General features: G+C 42.7%; 1 protein-coding gene across 2 annotated transcripts in view; it reads left to right on the forward strand.

Moving 5' to 3' along the window:
- The first annotated feature begins 8,942 nt into the window (after positions 1-8,942).
- The window catches only part of TP53BP2 (tumor protein p53 binding protein 2), a 66,412-nt gene continuing 58,091 nt past the window's right edge, over positions 8,943-17,263 (forward strand). For both annotated transcript variants that reach the window (XM_043485955.1, XM_043485956.1), the window contains exon 1: positions 8,943-9,296. In XM_043485955.1, coding sequence (XP_043341890.1) covers positions 9,270-9,296 — 27 coding nt within the window. In that variant the 5' untranslated portion in view covers positions 8,943-9,269. The remainder of the gene's footprint in view (positions 9,297-17,263) is intronic.

Here is a 17,263-nt window from a genome sequence, read left to right on the forward strand (position 1 = left end):
GACATGAGTTTGAGTAAACTCCAGGAGTTGGTGATGGGACAGGGAGGCCTGGTGTGCTGCAGTCCATGGGGTCGCAAAGAGTCAGACACAACTGAGCGACTGAAGTGAACTGAGCGTTTAGTAAGTGCACAATAAATGGTGGACCTAGTTACTATAATCTGTACCCACACTTCCCCCTTCACCAGTTTCTAAGCTGGTGAAACTTTCCCGTTTCACCAGTTTCTGATCAAGGGCCCAGATCAAGTCTATTGGTATATTTTATACTGCTATGCATATAGTAGACACTCAATATAACTTAGTTTAAATGAGGTTAAATGTACTATTTAACCAGCGATTCAAATAAATGAAATAGAAAATACAAACACTTCAGGTAAGTTCATCTTTTAGACTCAGCTCCTGAGCCCTTCTCTCAGTGTTTTCCAGACTGTCCTAACCTGGGAGGGTCAGGGGATTAGGGAACAAACAGTTCCCCATGCTAACTTCAGCCAGAGCACCTGAGTGTTAGATTTCATGCATGGCTCATAGGGATGCACATACTAGGCTGTACATGTTCTGAGTCTTACTTATCTTTATATCCTTACTGGCTGGTGTCCCCAGGCACTCAGGGTAGAAGTGTTGAAGGAAAGGAGACCATAAAGGAAAGTAGAATAGTGGTTAAGAATGCAGACTCTGGACTCAAGTACCTTGGCTGAAATCCTAGCTTCCGCAATGCACCCCACTGTGAGGCTTTAGACAATTTACTTAAACTCTCTGGGCCTCAGTCTCCTTGTCCTTAAGACAGGATAACAGAAGTACCAACTTCACAATTATTGTGGAAATTAACTAGTTTAAGATTCCCCTTTGTGTAGCCTTCAGTTCTATATCTGTACCTCATTTCATTGTATCCTGTATCCCAGACAGTTCAGGGCTCATAGTAGACATTCACTAGTGTTTATTGAATTAAACAAAAAAGCTGTGTATAAATTGAAAGTTAGGGATAAATGCCTACCGGTTCAGGAGACAAAAGAGACTCAGTTTGAACCCTGGATCGAGAAGATCCCCTGGAGGAGGGTATGGCTACCCACTCCAGTATTCTTGCCTGGAGAATCCCATGGACAGAGGAGCCTGGCGGGCTATAGTCCACGGGGTCACAAAGAGTTGGACTCGACTGAAATGACTTAGCACACACACAAAGGCATATTTAAATGGACTGCAAGAACTTGCTGTAGCTGGTCCCACAAGCATGCCTTAATTGATTGAGTTTTTTCAATTGCATGTTTATTCTATTAGATGTGGTAAATGTGAAGTGTATTTGAAATGAGATTTCCACTTTTCACCCAAACCAATTCATAAGCACTTTCAGAGAACAAATTACTTAAAGAAAAAAAAAATAATCTTTAGTGCTTACAGCTTGGGGATTCATTAATTTGAAGTGAAAATTCTCTCTAACCAGATAATACTCTCTTTTTTCAGTTTTATTGTCTTCTAAGTATACCTTCTCTGTGGGTCTTTTTTAAAGCTTTCTCTGGGCCTTAACAATAGCAGTAATAACTGAATTCAGCCAAGACTTTTAGAAATGAGTGTTCTCAACTGTCAATTAATAACTAACCTGAGTGTTGCAAATAATTGGTACTGAAACTGAGTTATGGATTTCACGTAAATGGGGTTTAAATGACAGTACAGAAAATCCAATTCGTTTCTCATTCAATTGGTTATCTTTAGATATTGGGAAAAAATTTATAGTAGCAACATGATTGCATTCATTCAATACTTAATTGATGATGAACCATTGTGTGCTAGGCTAAAAGGAATATCAAAAACTTTAAGAATTGGTCCTTTCCCTAAAGGAACATTGGTCATGAATCTGTAAAACCACAGTGTTTTTCATGGGCGCTCTTGAAAAATATTTGAATAAATCCCAAATTTAAAAATGGTTTTAAAGAAACCATTTAAAATGGTTTTAAATAGAACTGACGAGACTTCAGTTCATTCTGAGCTAACATAGTGTATTTTAATAAAGACCAGGAGGAAATACATCTACTTTTCTCACAGTGAAATAAAAAACCCCTTTGCACTGGGGAGAACAAAGCCACAGCAGGCTCTGTTGATGGTCAATGGCCTTGGTGACATCTCAGCACTTAAAAGTGTCCATTTTCAGTATTTCAGGCTAGACTTCTCTTGCTTGCTCACTAACTTTCTGAAATCTCACCAGGTGGGCTGACTTTCTTTTCAAATGCTGTGTAGTAATTTTCAATATAGTCCTTTATGGATGATGACATCATAGAGAATCAGCAGAAGGCAAGTACCTTAGTCTTTTTCACAATGGGTTTTATTTAGTTCCATAGAGCCTTTGATCCCGACTCAACTGGAACCTTTTATAGGCATTTATGAGATGGCTTTTTGGGGTGATGAGTATAATGTACGGCCATAGGATTGGAAAACTGTATAATTATGGCTGTTACCGACAGTTATGGACTGAATTGTGTCATTCCCCCCATTCATATTTTGAAGCACTGACACCCTCCCTTCCACTCTCTCACCCCCCCAACACCCCCCCCCTACCCACCCCGTGATGATATTTGAGGGTGGGGCTTTGGGGAGATAATTAGGTTTAGCTTAAGTCCTGAAGGTGAAGCCCTCAAGATGGGATTCTCACTCTTATAGGAAGAGATATCAGAGAGTTTGCGTCCTCTTTCTGTCTCTGCTGTGTGGGGATAAATGCTAAGACAGTAGTTTGCCAGCTAGGAAGAGGGCCCTTACCTGGAAACCAAACTGGCCAGCACCTTGGTCTTGGACTTCCCAGCCTTCAGAACCATAAAAAACAACAAAAAAAGTAAACTCCTATAGTTTAAGCCACCTATTCTATGCTATTTTGTTATGGCAGCCTGAGCTGACTAATGCACAGGCTTTAATCACATGCATTGCAGACAAATGAACAACTCATTCATTTATTCATTCTTTTGTTCATTCAAATATTCATTCTATTACTATGTACCGGGCCCAATTTTAAGTACTGAAGAATCCATGGTAAACAAGGATGAGTTGAAATTCCTACCCTATGGTTCAAAGTCTTGTGAGAGAGAAAGCATTAATTGAATGACACTCGAAACACAAATCATCTGAATATCCAGTGGTGACACGTGGTATAAAGGTGAGGTCCTCAGAGTATGCTGCCGTATGTCCTGGAGGAAGCACAGAGGGTGAAAGGAAGGAAAAAGGATGGTGTGACTGAGTCTCAGGAAGGGAGGGGACTGTGGTAGCTGGTAAGGAGAGGGGATGGGTGGGGACAAACAATCAGGGCTTGGAGGCAATGTTAAGGAAAGACTTTAAGTAGGTAAGGCTATCTATGATAAGACAAGTGAGACATGGTGGTGACTTTAACAGGGTGGTGGTGGTGGTGATAGAAAATGGGGAGTTTGAAGAAGTGTTAAAGAAACAGAATGAACAGGGGACTTCCCTGGTGGTCGAGTGGTTAACACTCCATGCTTCCATTGCAGGGGACACGAGTCTGATCCCTGGTTAGAGAATAAGATCCTACATGCCACATGGCATGTCCTATATATGTATATATATCTCCAAAAACAGAAATAGAATGAACTGAGTTTGATGATTGAACAAATGCTGGAGATAAGGAAGAAATAAAGTTAAGCCTGATTCCTGAGTTATTGGCTTGAGAAAATGGATGAACACTTGTGCCATTCACGGAGACAGAACATACTGGGGAGAAAGACCATACCTTTGGTTTTAGACAAGTTGAACTTGCAATCCTTTGAGACAGCCAAGAGGAAACATCTAATGGGCAGCTGGATATGACTGAATATAGATATTCAGCACTCTTCAGTAGAACTTTCTGTAATGATGGAACTATTCTGCATCTATACTGTTCACTATTTTAATCACTACTGGCCACTTACATTTGAATGAATTAAAGTTAAAATTTTAGTTTCTCAGTTGCACTAGCCACATTTCAAAGACTCAGTAGCTATATATGGTTAGTGACTTTGTCACTGGATAGCTCAGTTCTAGAGTCCAGAGAAGCAGCCTGGTTTGGAAATATAAAAATTGACACCGTGTGTATATGAAGTGTAAGACTGAGGATAAGATTGTCTAGGAAGAAGACAGTCAGTGAAAAAAAAAAAAAAAACAGCTAGGATTGAGCCTTGAGGACCTTCAACATGTAAAAGCTGGTAAGGAGGAAGCAATCTTCAAAAGACACAGAGAACGGACTTCCCTGGCAGACCAGTGTTAAGAGTTTGCCTTCCAATGCAGGGGGTACTGGTTCAATTCCTGGTTGGGAAGTTAAGATCCCACATGCCTGGTGGCCAAAAAACCAAAATGTAAAACAGAAGCAATATTGTAACAAATTCAATAAAGAGTTTAAAAAATGGTCCACATGAAGAAAAATCTTAAAAAAAAAAAAAAACAGAGAAGAAGCAGGGAAAGAATTAGGAGGAAGACCAAGAGAACACTGTCCTAAAAGGCAAGGGAGAGGGGTGTTTTGGGATTTCCCCGGTGGCTCAGCGGTAAAGAATCTGCCTGTGATGCAGAAATCACAGGAGACACAGGTTTGATCCCTGGGTCAGGAAGATCCCCTGGAGAAGAGAATGGCTACCACTCCAGTAATGGTCCCACATGATACATTCAGACCATGGCTACGTCCTCCACCTCCCTGACCACTCTCCTCCTTGCTCACTCAAGGCCAGGCACATTAGCCTTTGTTGCTGTTTCTTTAATTTGCACACTCCTGCCTCAGGCTCTTTGTTCTTGCCATTTCCACTGCCTAGGGTCTAATTTTGTCCCTCACTTCATCCGTCAGAGCCTTTTCTGACCACTCTATCCAAAACAGACTTTACTCTCTTTTGTGTACCTAGCTGCTCCCCACCCCTGACCCAAAGCATTTATTATAACCTCATTCATTTATTGTCTAACTCCCTGACCTGAACATAAGCTTCATGATGGCAGAGTCTTTGTTTTGTAGGCTGTTGTAGCTCTAGAGTCTAGAACAGTGCCTGGTAAAATACAGGCACACAGAGTATTTGTAAAGTCAATCCACAGGAACTTCCTTGGTGGTCCAGTGGCTAAGATTCTGTACTTCAAATGCAGGGGGCCTGGGTTTGATCCCTGGTCAGGGGAACTAGATTCCACATGCCACAGCTAAGAGTTTCTTTGTCTTCTGCCACTTAAGATCCTGCAAAGAAGATCAAGGGTCCTGAGTGCTGCAACTAAGATCCAGTTCAGCCAAAGAGAATAAATAATTTTCTTTTTTTTAAAGAACAGAATCCACAGTAGGAGAGGGAAGGAGAGGAAGAACGCAGAGAAGTCCACATAGGTTGGAGGTGGAGAAAATGATATTGCAGGAGTGTAGTGCAAGCCCCAATAGCCTCTATATCTTTGGGTAAGGAAGATGGGAGTTCATCTCCTGGGGGTGAGGGGGAGGGATGCAAGGTTTGGGGCACTGTGGGAAAGAAAGTAACATGGGGAGGAAGTTGGGAACACAAACCTCTGAACTCAAGCCAAACAGGTAATTAATTGTACTGTGCCTGGGGGTGAGGTGAGATCGGAAGAGAAGACAGCTGCTCCCCACCCAGCGAGTGGTGATTTGATTTATCTTTCTCAGGGTTGAATGCAGAATTATCGAGTTGGGAGAACTGAAGGTAGCTTCTCCACTAATAAGCAGGTGAGAGTGGGCATGAAGAAAGAGATGGAAGGAAGAAAACGGCTTATCTGAGAGCTCAATATGATGGCACAGAATTTGAACGAATGAAACCAAAGCCCAGAGAAGGTTTCTTTGGTTTCATGCTTCTACGCTTTAAAAAAAAAAAAAAAAAAGAGGAAAGAAAGAAAACAAAACAAAACCCTCAACTAGAAACATACCTGCTCTTTGGCAGCGCGGAATTCTCAATTGGCTGGAAGTAGGTTTCGGGACACACTGCCAGGTGCTCTCCCCTTTTCTTTCCTGTTCTTGGGAGAAACAAGCAGCGAAACAGCCCGTTTGTGAAAAAAGGCAGTAAAGAAATAGACCCGGGCCATCGCATCCCAATTCTTCTCTCCTTTCTTCTACTTTGGTTACTATTTTATTAATAAGTCAGGGCTGCCAATGCTCCCTCTAAATATAATTTACTATTGTGTGTGACCAGTAACACACAATATTTTTTGGATGTGAAGGAGAGATGTTTTCTCATTGTTGAGAATGGGAGGTTTAGTGATTGATACCCAGAATTCTTTTTCTGGATGACCTAGATCATGATTGTTTCTGAAACTTTATTTATAGTTGTTTCTGATATTTCTTTGCATGCAAGAAAATAATGAAAGTCAGTGGAATACGAGATAGGTTTTTTTTGGTTATACAGTCCCTGCAGGTTGCCAAAAGGCAGTCTTGGTTCCCATAAATGTGCTAAAATCCAGGATTAGGGCTTTTTTAAATTAAGATTCTCAAATTTAACGATTACCTCTTTCTGTAACATGCTCTACTCAGGGTTTTCTCTGTCTCAGGGGGTAGCAATTTCCATTCTTTAGGACAAAAGCCTTGGACTTCTCTTTGACTTTTTACTCTTCTATTTCATATCTATCTTGTCACAAAATTCTATGAGTTTGGCCTTCAAAATACATCCCACATCTGACCACTTTTCACCATGTTCACCATTACTGCCCAAGCCACTTTCATCTTTTTCTTGGATTATTGCAAGGTTTTCCAACAGGTTCTCTGCTAAACTTTCAGTCTGTTTACCACAGCAGCTAGTATGATACCATTAAAACAGAAGTCAGATCATGGTAGCCATTGGTTAAAATTTTTCCATGACTTACCACTTCACTCAGAGTAAGAGCCAAAGTTCTTATAACGGCCCAAAAGGCTGTATATTATCTGGCTCCTTATTTAACTCTACCTCATCTTCTGCTTTTCTCCACCTCATCCAGTCTGCTCCAGCCATCCAGGCTTCCTTGAGGGTCCTGGAAACACCAAGAAGGCTCCCACCTCAAGGCCTTAGCACTGGCTCTTCCCTCTGCTTGGAAGCCTTCATGAAGGCTGTAGTTCACTCCTTCAAGTCCGTGTTCACACATCATCTTTTCAGTGAGGGCTATCTTGACCACTTATTTAAAATTTCACCTGCATGCCTCTTCCCCTTAGCCCCTTAATTTTTGTCTTATAACTATATTTGGTCATTTTTTTTGGACTGGCTGAGATAATTGGTAATTTATCTAAGTATTAATTATTAATATACTCAGCTACTGATTTTACTGTCCACCTAATTTTGTTGTCTTCATTAATGTGTCCCTGTACTTAGAATACTCAGCATGTAGTAAGTATTAGACAAATATTTACTGAATGAAAGGATGAATTTCCTTTACAATTTAGGACAATCCTCTTAAAGTAACTAGGCTTTAAACGAGATTTTTGGAGAATTTTTGATTCTAATTGAATTAGCCATAGTTTAATATATTAGTATTTCCAGACATGTAGCTGGGATAAGAAGGCTGAGAGTGTGATGATGGAGATTCTGGTTAGGGATATATTGGACTATAAGACTCTTGAGAGTCCCTTGGACATCAAACCAGTCAATCCTAAAGGAAATCAAACCTGAGTATTCATTGGAAGGACAGATGCTGAAGCTGAAGCTCCAATATTTTGGCCTGATGTGAAGAGTTGACTCATTGGAAAAGGCCATACTGGGAAAGATTGAAGGCAGGAGGAGAAGGGGGCAACAGAGGATGAGATGGTTGGATGGTATCATCGACTCAATGGATATGAGTTTGAGCAAACTCTGGGAGACACTGAAGGACAGGGAAGCCTGGTGTGCTGCAACCCATGGCGTCCCACAGAATTGGACACGACTGAGCGACTGACCAACAATATTGGACTAACAGATCTGTCCATGCTTGAGGATAGGTGAATCCAGATGCTTTATTCCACTTAATCTCACTCACAAGGACAATTTAAACAGAACTACAGTTTCCTGTAGTTAGGGTTCCAGGAATCTGTGTCCTTGGAAGGTGGAAGAAGGTGCCTAAACCAGCTCTGCTACTCTTTCAAAATGAGCCACTGCAATTCTCCTAGGCCTTCAACTAGCTCCTTGCAAAGGGAGCAGAGTGTGTGGCCATTTCCGAGACTGTCCTGAGGGTGTAACAAGCACCCCTCAGAGAGGAAATCAAGGACTTTCTAGGGCAGCAGAAAAAGAAGCTCCTCGGAAAGCTGCTTTATGCACTTCAATTTTTTTTTGGTTTTATTTACTTATTTTTATCGTGGTAAAACAAACAAAATTGATCATTTTAGTTATTTTTAAATGTTCAGGGTTTTATTGTTTGTTTTTAGTTACAGAAAGTCACACAGAGTTTTAAACCAGAGTTTGGGCGATGAGGAAGAGAGGGAAGGCGACAGCCCGAGGACTCCTCCACCAGGAACTCTCGGAATGCGCTGCCGGCTGAGACGGCCCCGCCGATCTCCATCTTGCTGGGACCGGGCCGTCGCCGGAGCCTCCAGGGACATCGGCCGCTCCAGCCCCGCGGCTGGGTCCTCCCAGGAGGTACGGTCGCCTGGCTCCGGCCGAGCCCGGCGGCGGTGCCGCGGGGAGGAACAGTCCAGGTGCCAAGTTTCCGCCCAGGATTCAGCCCCCACTCCCCCCGCTTTTCCCCCACCGCGGCCCAGTTCGAAACTGCGGGGAGGTGACGGCCGCAGCCCTGGGGCTCGTCCAGCGCTTTCCTTATTTTGTCTTCCAGAGGCGGCCTCACAGTCCCCGGCTCCGCCTGCGGGCTCGCGCGCGCTCCGGTGGCTCCGCCGCGCGCGCCCCCGGCAACTTGTCATCCCGAAGGCAAATAAAGGCGGCGCGGCCCCGCCGCCCTGGGCGCGCGCCCGCTCCCTGGCCTCCCTCCCGCCGCGGGCCCGCGCAGGCGCGCGCGGCTCCGTCCCCGCGGCCTCCCCTCCCCCACCCCGCCTCGCGCGCCGCGGGCGGGGCCCCGCGCGGGGGGCGGAGCCGGCGCGGGCTCGGCGGGGGCCAGGCCCGGGGATTAGTTGGTTTCGGAGCCGAGGAGGGAGCCCGGGCCGCGGCGAGCGCCGAGCAGACAAAGCCACGTACGGGGGGGCCCGGCCGGAGGTGGGCTCGGGGCTCGGTGGCGCCCCAGCCCGCACTGAGAGCTCTGGGAACCCGCACGCCTCCCCGCCACCCGCCGCCTCTTTGCAACAGGTCCGCCGCCTCCGGGCGGCCTCCCTCTGCGCTCCCCTCCCCCGCGCCGTGCGACCCCCCCCACCCCGGGGCGCCTCCGCTTGGCTCTGGGCAGTCATCTCGCCACCAGCTTCGATGCGGTTCGGGTCCAAAATGATGCCGGTAAGCGGACTGGCCGTAGGGGCCGGGACCGGAAGTGTGCGGGGTCGCGGGCAGGGGTCTGGTGCGCGCCTTCGTGCGGGTCCTCAGCAGAGCCCGTGGATGGAGGCGGCGGGGGGCTGAGTCCGCGTCGCGGGTGGTCCATGCATAGCTCACCTCCCGCGAGCGGCTCCATTCTCCAGACTCCCCACCCCAAGCTCCCGCGTGCGGGAGCGGGGAGACCCTCACCGCGGGGAGGGGTTCCAGCAACTGCTCCCGAGTCGGTGCGGCAGCCACTCTAAACTTTTCTTTTTCTCTCTGGCTGGGTCCTGACTTTTTTTTTTGCAGTTCCTGAAGGTCAAGAACAAGGGAACCGGGAATCTTATTTGCTTTGTCTTAAAAAAAAAAAAACAACCAAAACAAAACCCAAAAAACAACTTCAAGTTGGCGTGAAATACACATACCGAAAAGCGTACCTTTGTTTTTAGTTGAATTTCGATCTTGATATCGGTGATGGCCAACTCAGTCTCTTTTTATCTGGAAACTGATTTGAATAAATGCAGCCTCAAAGTTTTTGATCGCAGTGAAGACGCATTTGCCTGGCTCCCACCGTTTCCACAGCTTGTTTAGCGAGTCCTTGGAGAGGGTTAGTGAGTTCTTTATAGACTCCGTAGGCTTTCGACGTGTCCACCAGGCCACACAGGTGAACAGCAGGTTTGAGACATTTGAAATGCCCATTTTCTTCAACGGTCGCAGAAGCTGGAGGGTTGCAGTGGCTTATGCAGATTTCAGTAGTGTGTTTCCTCTAGCAAATTGTATGTACTTTACACTTCTGCCATTGAAGCAGGATTATCTTGCAGTCGAGCGTTGTTTTCTTATGGCTTCATTTGTGGAAACAAAGAAACAACTTTTCTTTTACTTTTAGAGAGTCTGTGGAATGAGTGAGGACAAATTTTGTGTGTATGCAGTCACAGATGCAGAATATACTACCTTCTGGCTCCCTAGCTTGTGTTGTGGGAGGGTTTCTTAAACTTTCACATACCTGACACGTTTGATTTATTGTTTTTGATAATTGAGTTTAGATGGTTTGGGATATTTTGTCCTGCCAGGATTCAGAGAATTTGAAAGTGTTAATAGCATTATGTGTCCTTTTTTAGTTTGATACCTGGTTATGAAGTTAGGTTTGTGACGTGAATGACCAATATTTAAAATATGGAGAAGGGTGAGGGATTTTGTCCTTAAAATGTTTTATTCCTTGGATTTACATTTCTTTGCCTAAAAATAACTTTTGCAGTTTGTGAATTTTTTTTCTTAAAATAGGAGCAAGACAACAAGTGTTAGTTGTTGTGTTATGATTTCTTTCTTAAAGATAAGTTGTATGTTAAGGTATTCTTCGGCCTTTCTTAATGCTTATGAAAGTTTTCCTTCTCCCAACTACATACCAGATCATCACAATGTATAGGAAGTTATATAGCTCTTTAGGTTATTGCCTTTCCTAAGGTCAGTAGTCTCTTTTAAAAAAAGATTTATTTGCTTTAGACTGTGCCGGGTCTTCCTTGCTGTCCGTGGACTTTGTCTAGTTGCTGGGAGCGAGGACCACTGTTCGTTGTGGTGCATAGGCTTCTCATTGAAGTGGCTTCTCTTGTTGTGGAGCACAGGCCCTAGAGTGCTGCCTCAGTAGTGTGGCACGCGGACTTTGCTGCTCCTTGGCATGTGGGATCTTCCTGGACCAGGGATCGAACCCTTGGCCCCTGAATGGCAGGCAGATTCTTAACCATTGGGCCACCAAGGAAACTCTGTCAGTAGAATCTAACAGGACTCATTATGATGTGGTGACATGTGCAGTATTTGCTCAGCTCCTACCTTTGTGACCATAGCCTTTTTTCTTTTTTAGTGATTTGTTTCACCATCTGTAAAATGGGGATTTTAGTAGTAGTACCTAGCTTTAGGATGGTTGTGAGGATTAGAGTTATTGTTTATGAGACAGTTAGTGCCTCCTTGCCTCTCTTGGGATAGTTGCTAGGTAAGAACTTCTCCTGAATTTGCAGTATTGGTTAGGTTAAACTGGAGATTCTTATACTTGCAACACATAAAAAATATGAAACAAAATTTCATTTATTAACCTCATGTTATATCTTTAATCCTGTAATATTTGGGATATTTGAAAATAAGACTTTTCTTAAATATATCTCTTCTCTTTAGCTTTTAATATGTATTTTTATTCCATCATCAAGTGAGGTTTTGAATTTATTACTTTGAAAAACTCTAACCAATTTATCAGAAAAAGCACTTTGCTTAATAGGGGAAAATGGATAGTCTCAGAATGTGGACAATTACCCTGATATGCTTTCTTGTTGGGGTGAAATGTACATGACATAAAAATGACAGTTTTAACCATTTTTAAATGTACAGTTCTGTGACATTAAGAATACATTTTAAAAATTGTTTTTATAGGAATGCTGGAGATAACAACTTACTATTTAGACTGCATTATATTAAAGTTGTGCAAATAAATTGTGTTCATGTGTTTTCTCACCAAATGGTAGAGAATCAAGTGAATTTCTTTCATGTGGGACATGAAGTGATAATTGGATCCCAAACAAGAAGGGGATGATGCATTTTAGTAGGCTAACTAAAAATAAGTAGGCAAGTGCTGAGAATCACAGTAGAGATAATGATAGGGTACTGCAGAAAAGGGTGTAATAATTACACTCATTTTCAGATACCTGCCATAGTTGGTATGTCTGGTTCTGTGATATTTCCACAACTTGGTGAGGAGAAACTGATTGCTTCTTCTTACTTGACACTGTATCTTTTTCTTCATTAAAGAAACAGTCATTTGTAGTTTGACAGTATGGCTGTTTAATGAGCCATTCTCATGTATTTTATCAACTAAAGGGAAGTCATCATTAAAAACAACATTTCTCAGCTGTTTTAAACTTTTCATTTTGTGAAGCGTTGTAGTCAAAACAAGAATATTTTTATGAAAGAGCTTAGTAACTCTAAAAGCATTCACTGTTCTTTTTAGATACAGTTTTATAAAAATTTCTGTTTGTACCTGCTGCTGAAAGGTAAATGAAAAAAACCTGCTCACAAAACCACACACAGTGTTCCACAGTGCCATGTGGAAGGCTAGAGGACTTGAATTTGCCTGTCTCAGTGGTTGATGTCATATATGTGGCATTTATATTCAGCTGTGATAGAAAATGAACTGTATCTGTGCTGTCCAGTGTGGTGGCCACCAGCCACCTGCAGCTTCTGCACTTAAAATGGGACTAATGAGACCAAGGAATTGAATTTTTAAAAAAAATTTAATTTTAATTACATCTAAATAGCCACATATGCCTGGTGGCCGCTGACTGTATTGACAGGGCAGTCAGTTTGATGAAGGGGCACAAAGGAGCATCTTCCATTTGAATCCCATATTTGCAGCTTCACATTAACATTGATACTTTAAATGAAATTGTAATGGGTCGTTTATCCCTAATGACTTGGAGAATGGGTTTTCCGAATATTTAATTTAGTGTTCTGTTTAAATGAATTTCATCACATAGCCCTAATATGGATAAAATTTTCGAGAAAATAATAGCTTATTTTAAAGAGCTCAGTTGAACTAATCATGATTTATTTTTAGGTTTATGGCATTTTATCTTTCGATGCTACAGCGGTATCATAATTATACCTAGCTATTTCATTACGCTGTGAAATATTGTCTGATTATTGGAACTTATAATTTTGGAAGTCTGGGACCAAAAAAATGAGATATTGCAGTAGCTCCTTTAGAAGTCTGATTCTTGGTCAGTCGGATTTATGTATTTCTAAAGGCAGCTTGGTCAGTTCCCCAGCCTGAGAGCCTAACTTCTGCTGAAATACTTGCATTTTCATGTTTTAAAGTATTATTTGTATTATATATTGGTTTTATTTGCACATACTTTCCCAAACTGAAATTGTATTTTGAAATGACAAACCTTTCAAGTTATAGCATCAGAACATTGTATTATTATGATTATACCATGTTCTGAAAGAATTCCTGTTGTTGAGAAGTAACGTAGTCCGTTAGCTTAGGTTTTATTGCAGAGTAAAGTTTAAGGTAGGTTCTCTATAGAATTATAATTCTCAAAGGTTGTTAAACAAATCATCTATTTAAAAGAAAATGTGCAAAGTATCTCACATTTCCTGTGCTGTAGTGAAATTTGTTTCTTGTGACTTCTGCTACACTAATTAAAAGCTGAAAAGTATTTAACAATTTCTGTATTTTTACCTGTTTCAGAGAAACTGGATTTAGACTTTATAAAGAACTGTAGCACAATCATACACCTGCTTATATTTTAAAAATTAACTTAGAACTTATCTGAGAGGGACACAGGGGGTCATTTATTCATACACTGCTTCTAGGAAGAACTGTTTTCTCTCCGTCTTCATGTTCCCTGCCCCCCAGCAGCAGATGGTAAAAACAAGAAAACAAAACCTCTCTTTTCTGGAGCTTTTAAGGAACACTGTAGACCTTTATCTCTTGGTAATCTACCATAGTATGCGAGACTTCTTAAAAAGTCTTTCTAAAGTGAACTTAACACTGAGCCATTCTTGCAGCTCATGTGAGGTCCAGCCTCTTTCTAGTTCATATAGGGTAACAGCGTACCAATACATGTTGGTATGATTTCCATCATGTACCATAAACCTCTGAATCAACCTGAATATTCATTGGAAGGACTGATGATGAATCTCCAATACTTTGGCCACCTGATGTGAAGAGCCAACTCATTGGAAAAGACCCTGATGCTGGGAAAGATTGAGGGCAGGAGAAGGGGACAACAGAGGGTGAGATGGTTGGACGGCATCATTGACTGAATGGATGTGAGTTTGAGCAAACTCCCAGAGATAGTGAAGGACAGGGAAGCCTGGCATGCTGCAATCCCTAGGGTCGCAGAGTTAGACACAACTGAGCGATTAAACAACAATACCACTGTAAACCTCTCACCAGCCCTTCTACTTACAAGTACTGCAAAGAACATGAAGAATGGGATAGAAGAATTCAGGAATCCAGAGTGTTCTTTTCAGCTCATGCCACTTTTTCAAGTCAAACATTATTTAAATACTTCTTTTTCTTTTTTCACGGTACTGAAAGCAGGTACTGAACAGAACATTTTCTTTTAATCAGATGTCATTGAGAAAAGCAAACACAGATGACAGACTTTGTGAGAGGTATACTTACGCTGGAGTGGTAGGTGTGACGGTAAAATTTTTCATCTTGTTGGGGAGAGCTGAGAAGTCTTAGTCAATAGGAGAGCTTTCAGGAGCACTGAGCATTAAGGACGCGGTGATTCTGAAAACATTCTGCATACTCTTTTATCAGAGGAAAACTCTCTTATCAAAGAAATGCAAATTCTCAACATAGTTAGAGCCTGTGTAGGAAAAGTAGCGTCACAGACTCTGCGACTGTGGCCATTTTTAGCTTTTTTCTGCTTAAAATTTATCCAAAAACAAATGATTCATTGGGTTAACGGAACCAGATTTTCTTTGAAAATCTTCACGGGACCAATAAATACTGAATTTTACCTTTTGAAATGCATACTTCAGTGGTTGTTCTAGAAACATATTTATGACTTGGTACTATTTATTTAAATTTCAAACATTTCAACCAGAAATCCTTAAGACCAAGTTTAGAAAAGTAATAGAAAACCATAAGGAGTAAACTATTGTAAAATATGACTTTAAATTGCTAGTGGTAATAATAAGAAATGGTCCAGACAGTGTACTAATCTTCCATGGTGGAAAGAATAATTTCTCTGTCAACCAGTGTGGTTGAAAGCCCCATGCTTTCGTTTCCCACCCAGGGTGGAGAGGGAGCTTCTGCTGGAACCCCTTGTGTGCCCAACACCTGCCCCTCTGTTGGGCTGCTCATCTCAGATAATCCCGTTTTGAGCCTGTGAAGCAAGGCTTCCCCCTTCTCATATAACAGATAAAGAATTTGAAGCCCAGAGGGTTTTAGTAATTTACCCTGGGTCACTTGGCAGAAATGAGACGCAAATCAGGTGCACCTGTGAAGAAATGCTCTAGAATGTTTCTGTATACTTATCAAGACAATAGTCGCATATTCTTTTGACTAATGACAACTTCAAATACTGCTTTACAGAGCATAACTATAATCATTTTTGACTTAGAAAGAGGAAAACAGAGCTATCTTCCCACATGTAAATCCAGACTGGGTGAGAAGATTGGTGAGTGGTTCTCTTGTCAAGTTTCGGCTGATGTGGCGCTGACCTCACCCTGTGCGAAGGAAATGGCTCAGTGACTATTATTTTTTTCTACCTTTAATGCTTCCATAGAGATCTCGACTCTTTCTCATCAGCTGGGAGAGAGAAAGGGTGTAATGATTCTGATTCCTTTTTTTTTTCCTTCTTTCTTTAAAACAATTGCCTTCTGTCTGAGGGGTATCGGATAATCTTGCTTTTGATGGTGTGTTTAAACAGGGTGTGAAAGTTGTGAGGTAGGAGAGTAAGGGTCAGAGTGGCCTAGGTGGTTGAGAGCCACGGAGGGCAGGGAGCTAGAGAGTCTGCTGTGAGGTTGCCATCCTTGTTGTGCAGTCATTTCCGGGGGCTTGAGAGGTGAATCTGTGACTTGCAGAAATGCCCACTGCTGGCAGAATCTCTGGATGAGGGTGAAGTGACAGCATCTCCCCTTGCTGCCCCAGGGGGATGTGTATAGTGAGGAAGAGTGATTCCATTTAATCAGATGAATTTATTGGAAATAAACTGGAGACTGGTATGGAATGAAATCATATTAAATCAGTGGTCTTCATTCTTTCTCATTAACCTGCTGATTGTTTCTGGATGGCCTTTTGGGGACAACATCTGTTCAGTAAGTGTGTAATGAACATCCACTATATTCTAGGCACTGTTCTAAGTGCCATGGATACAGGAGAGAAGATGACAGTTTTCAAGGAGCATACCTTTCTTGAAGCTTAGTGGGAGGCTTGGAGTGGGGAGGATATGGAAAGTAGAAACAAAAGGAGATTTATGTAGGATTTAAACAGCATCATGTAACTAGGATGGCTGCTGCAGATTGGTGGTCAGGGAAGTGACATCATGGCTGAGACCTCTGCAGATTTGTGGGAGGAGCAGCAAGCTATGATAAACCTAGACAGCATATTAAAAAGCAGAGACACTACTTTGCTGACAAAGGTCCATATAGTCAAAGCTATGGTTTTTCCAGTAGTCATGTACAGATGTGAGAGTTGGACCTTAATGAAGGCTGAGTGCCAAAGAATTGATGGTTTTGAACTGTTGGAGAAGACTCTTGAGAGTCCCTTGGACTGCAAGGAGATCCAACCAGTCCATCCTAAAGGAAATCAACCCTGAGTATTCATTTGAAGGACTGATGCTGAATTTGAAGCTCCAATACTTTGGCCACCTGATGTGAAGAACTGACTCATCTGAAAAGACATTGATGCTGGGAAAGATTGAGGGCAGGAGGAGAAGGGGACGACAGAGGATGAGATGGTTAGATGGTATCATCGACTCAATGGACATGAGTTTGAGCAAACCCCGAGAGATAGTGATAGGGAGGCCTGGTGTGCTGCAGTCCATGGGGTTGCAGAATCGGACATGACTTAGTGACTGAAAAACAACAGCAACATATCAAGTAGGCAGAATTCCCAGGGGCTGGTGCAAGGGCCTGGAGGAAGCAACGGGGACTCTGAGGCTGGAGCTTAGTGGTTGGGAGCCAGTGACCGGAGTAGAGGTGGAGAAGTGCAGCGTGTAGGGTTTCCTGGGCCGGGGTGAAGAGTTCAGTTGTCACGGGAAGGGATGTAACAGCCCCTGGACAAGTTCTAAGCAGTAAAAATGACATAAAGGAGAGATTAGAAAAGATGCCTCCATTGCTGTGTGAGAACAGATTATGGAGGTGCCACAGCCAAAGAACTGGGAAAGGTGAGGGGAGCCTGACAGCCTTCATGGTAGGAAGACAACAGAAAACCACAAAAGATGGATAAA

This window comes from Cervus canadensis, chromosome 13 (assembly GCF_019320065.1).
Source record: "Cervus canadensis isolate Bull #8, Minnesota chromosome 13, ASM1932006v1, whole genome shotgun sequence".
Lineage (NCBI taxonomy): Eukaryota > Metazoa > Chordata > Mammalia > Artiodactyla > Cervidae > Cervus > Cervus canadensis.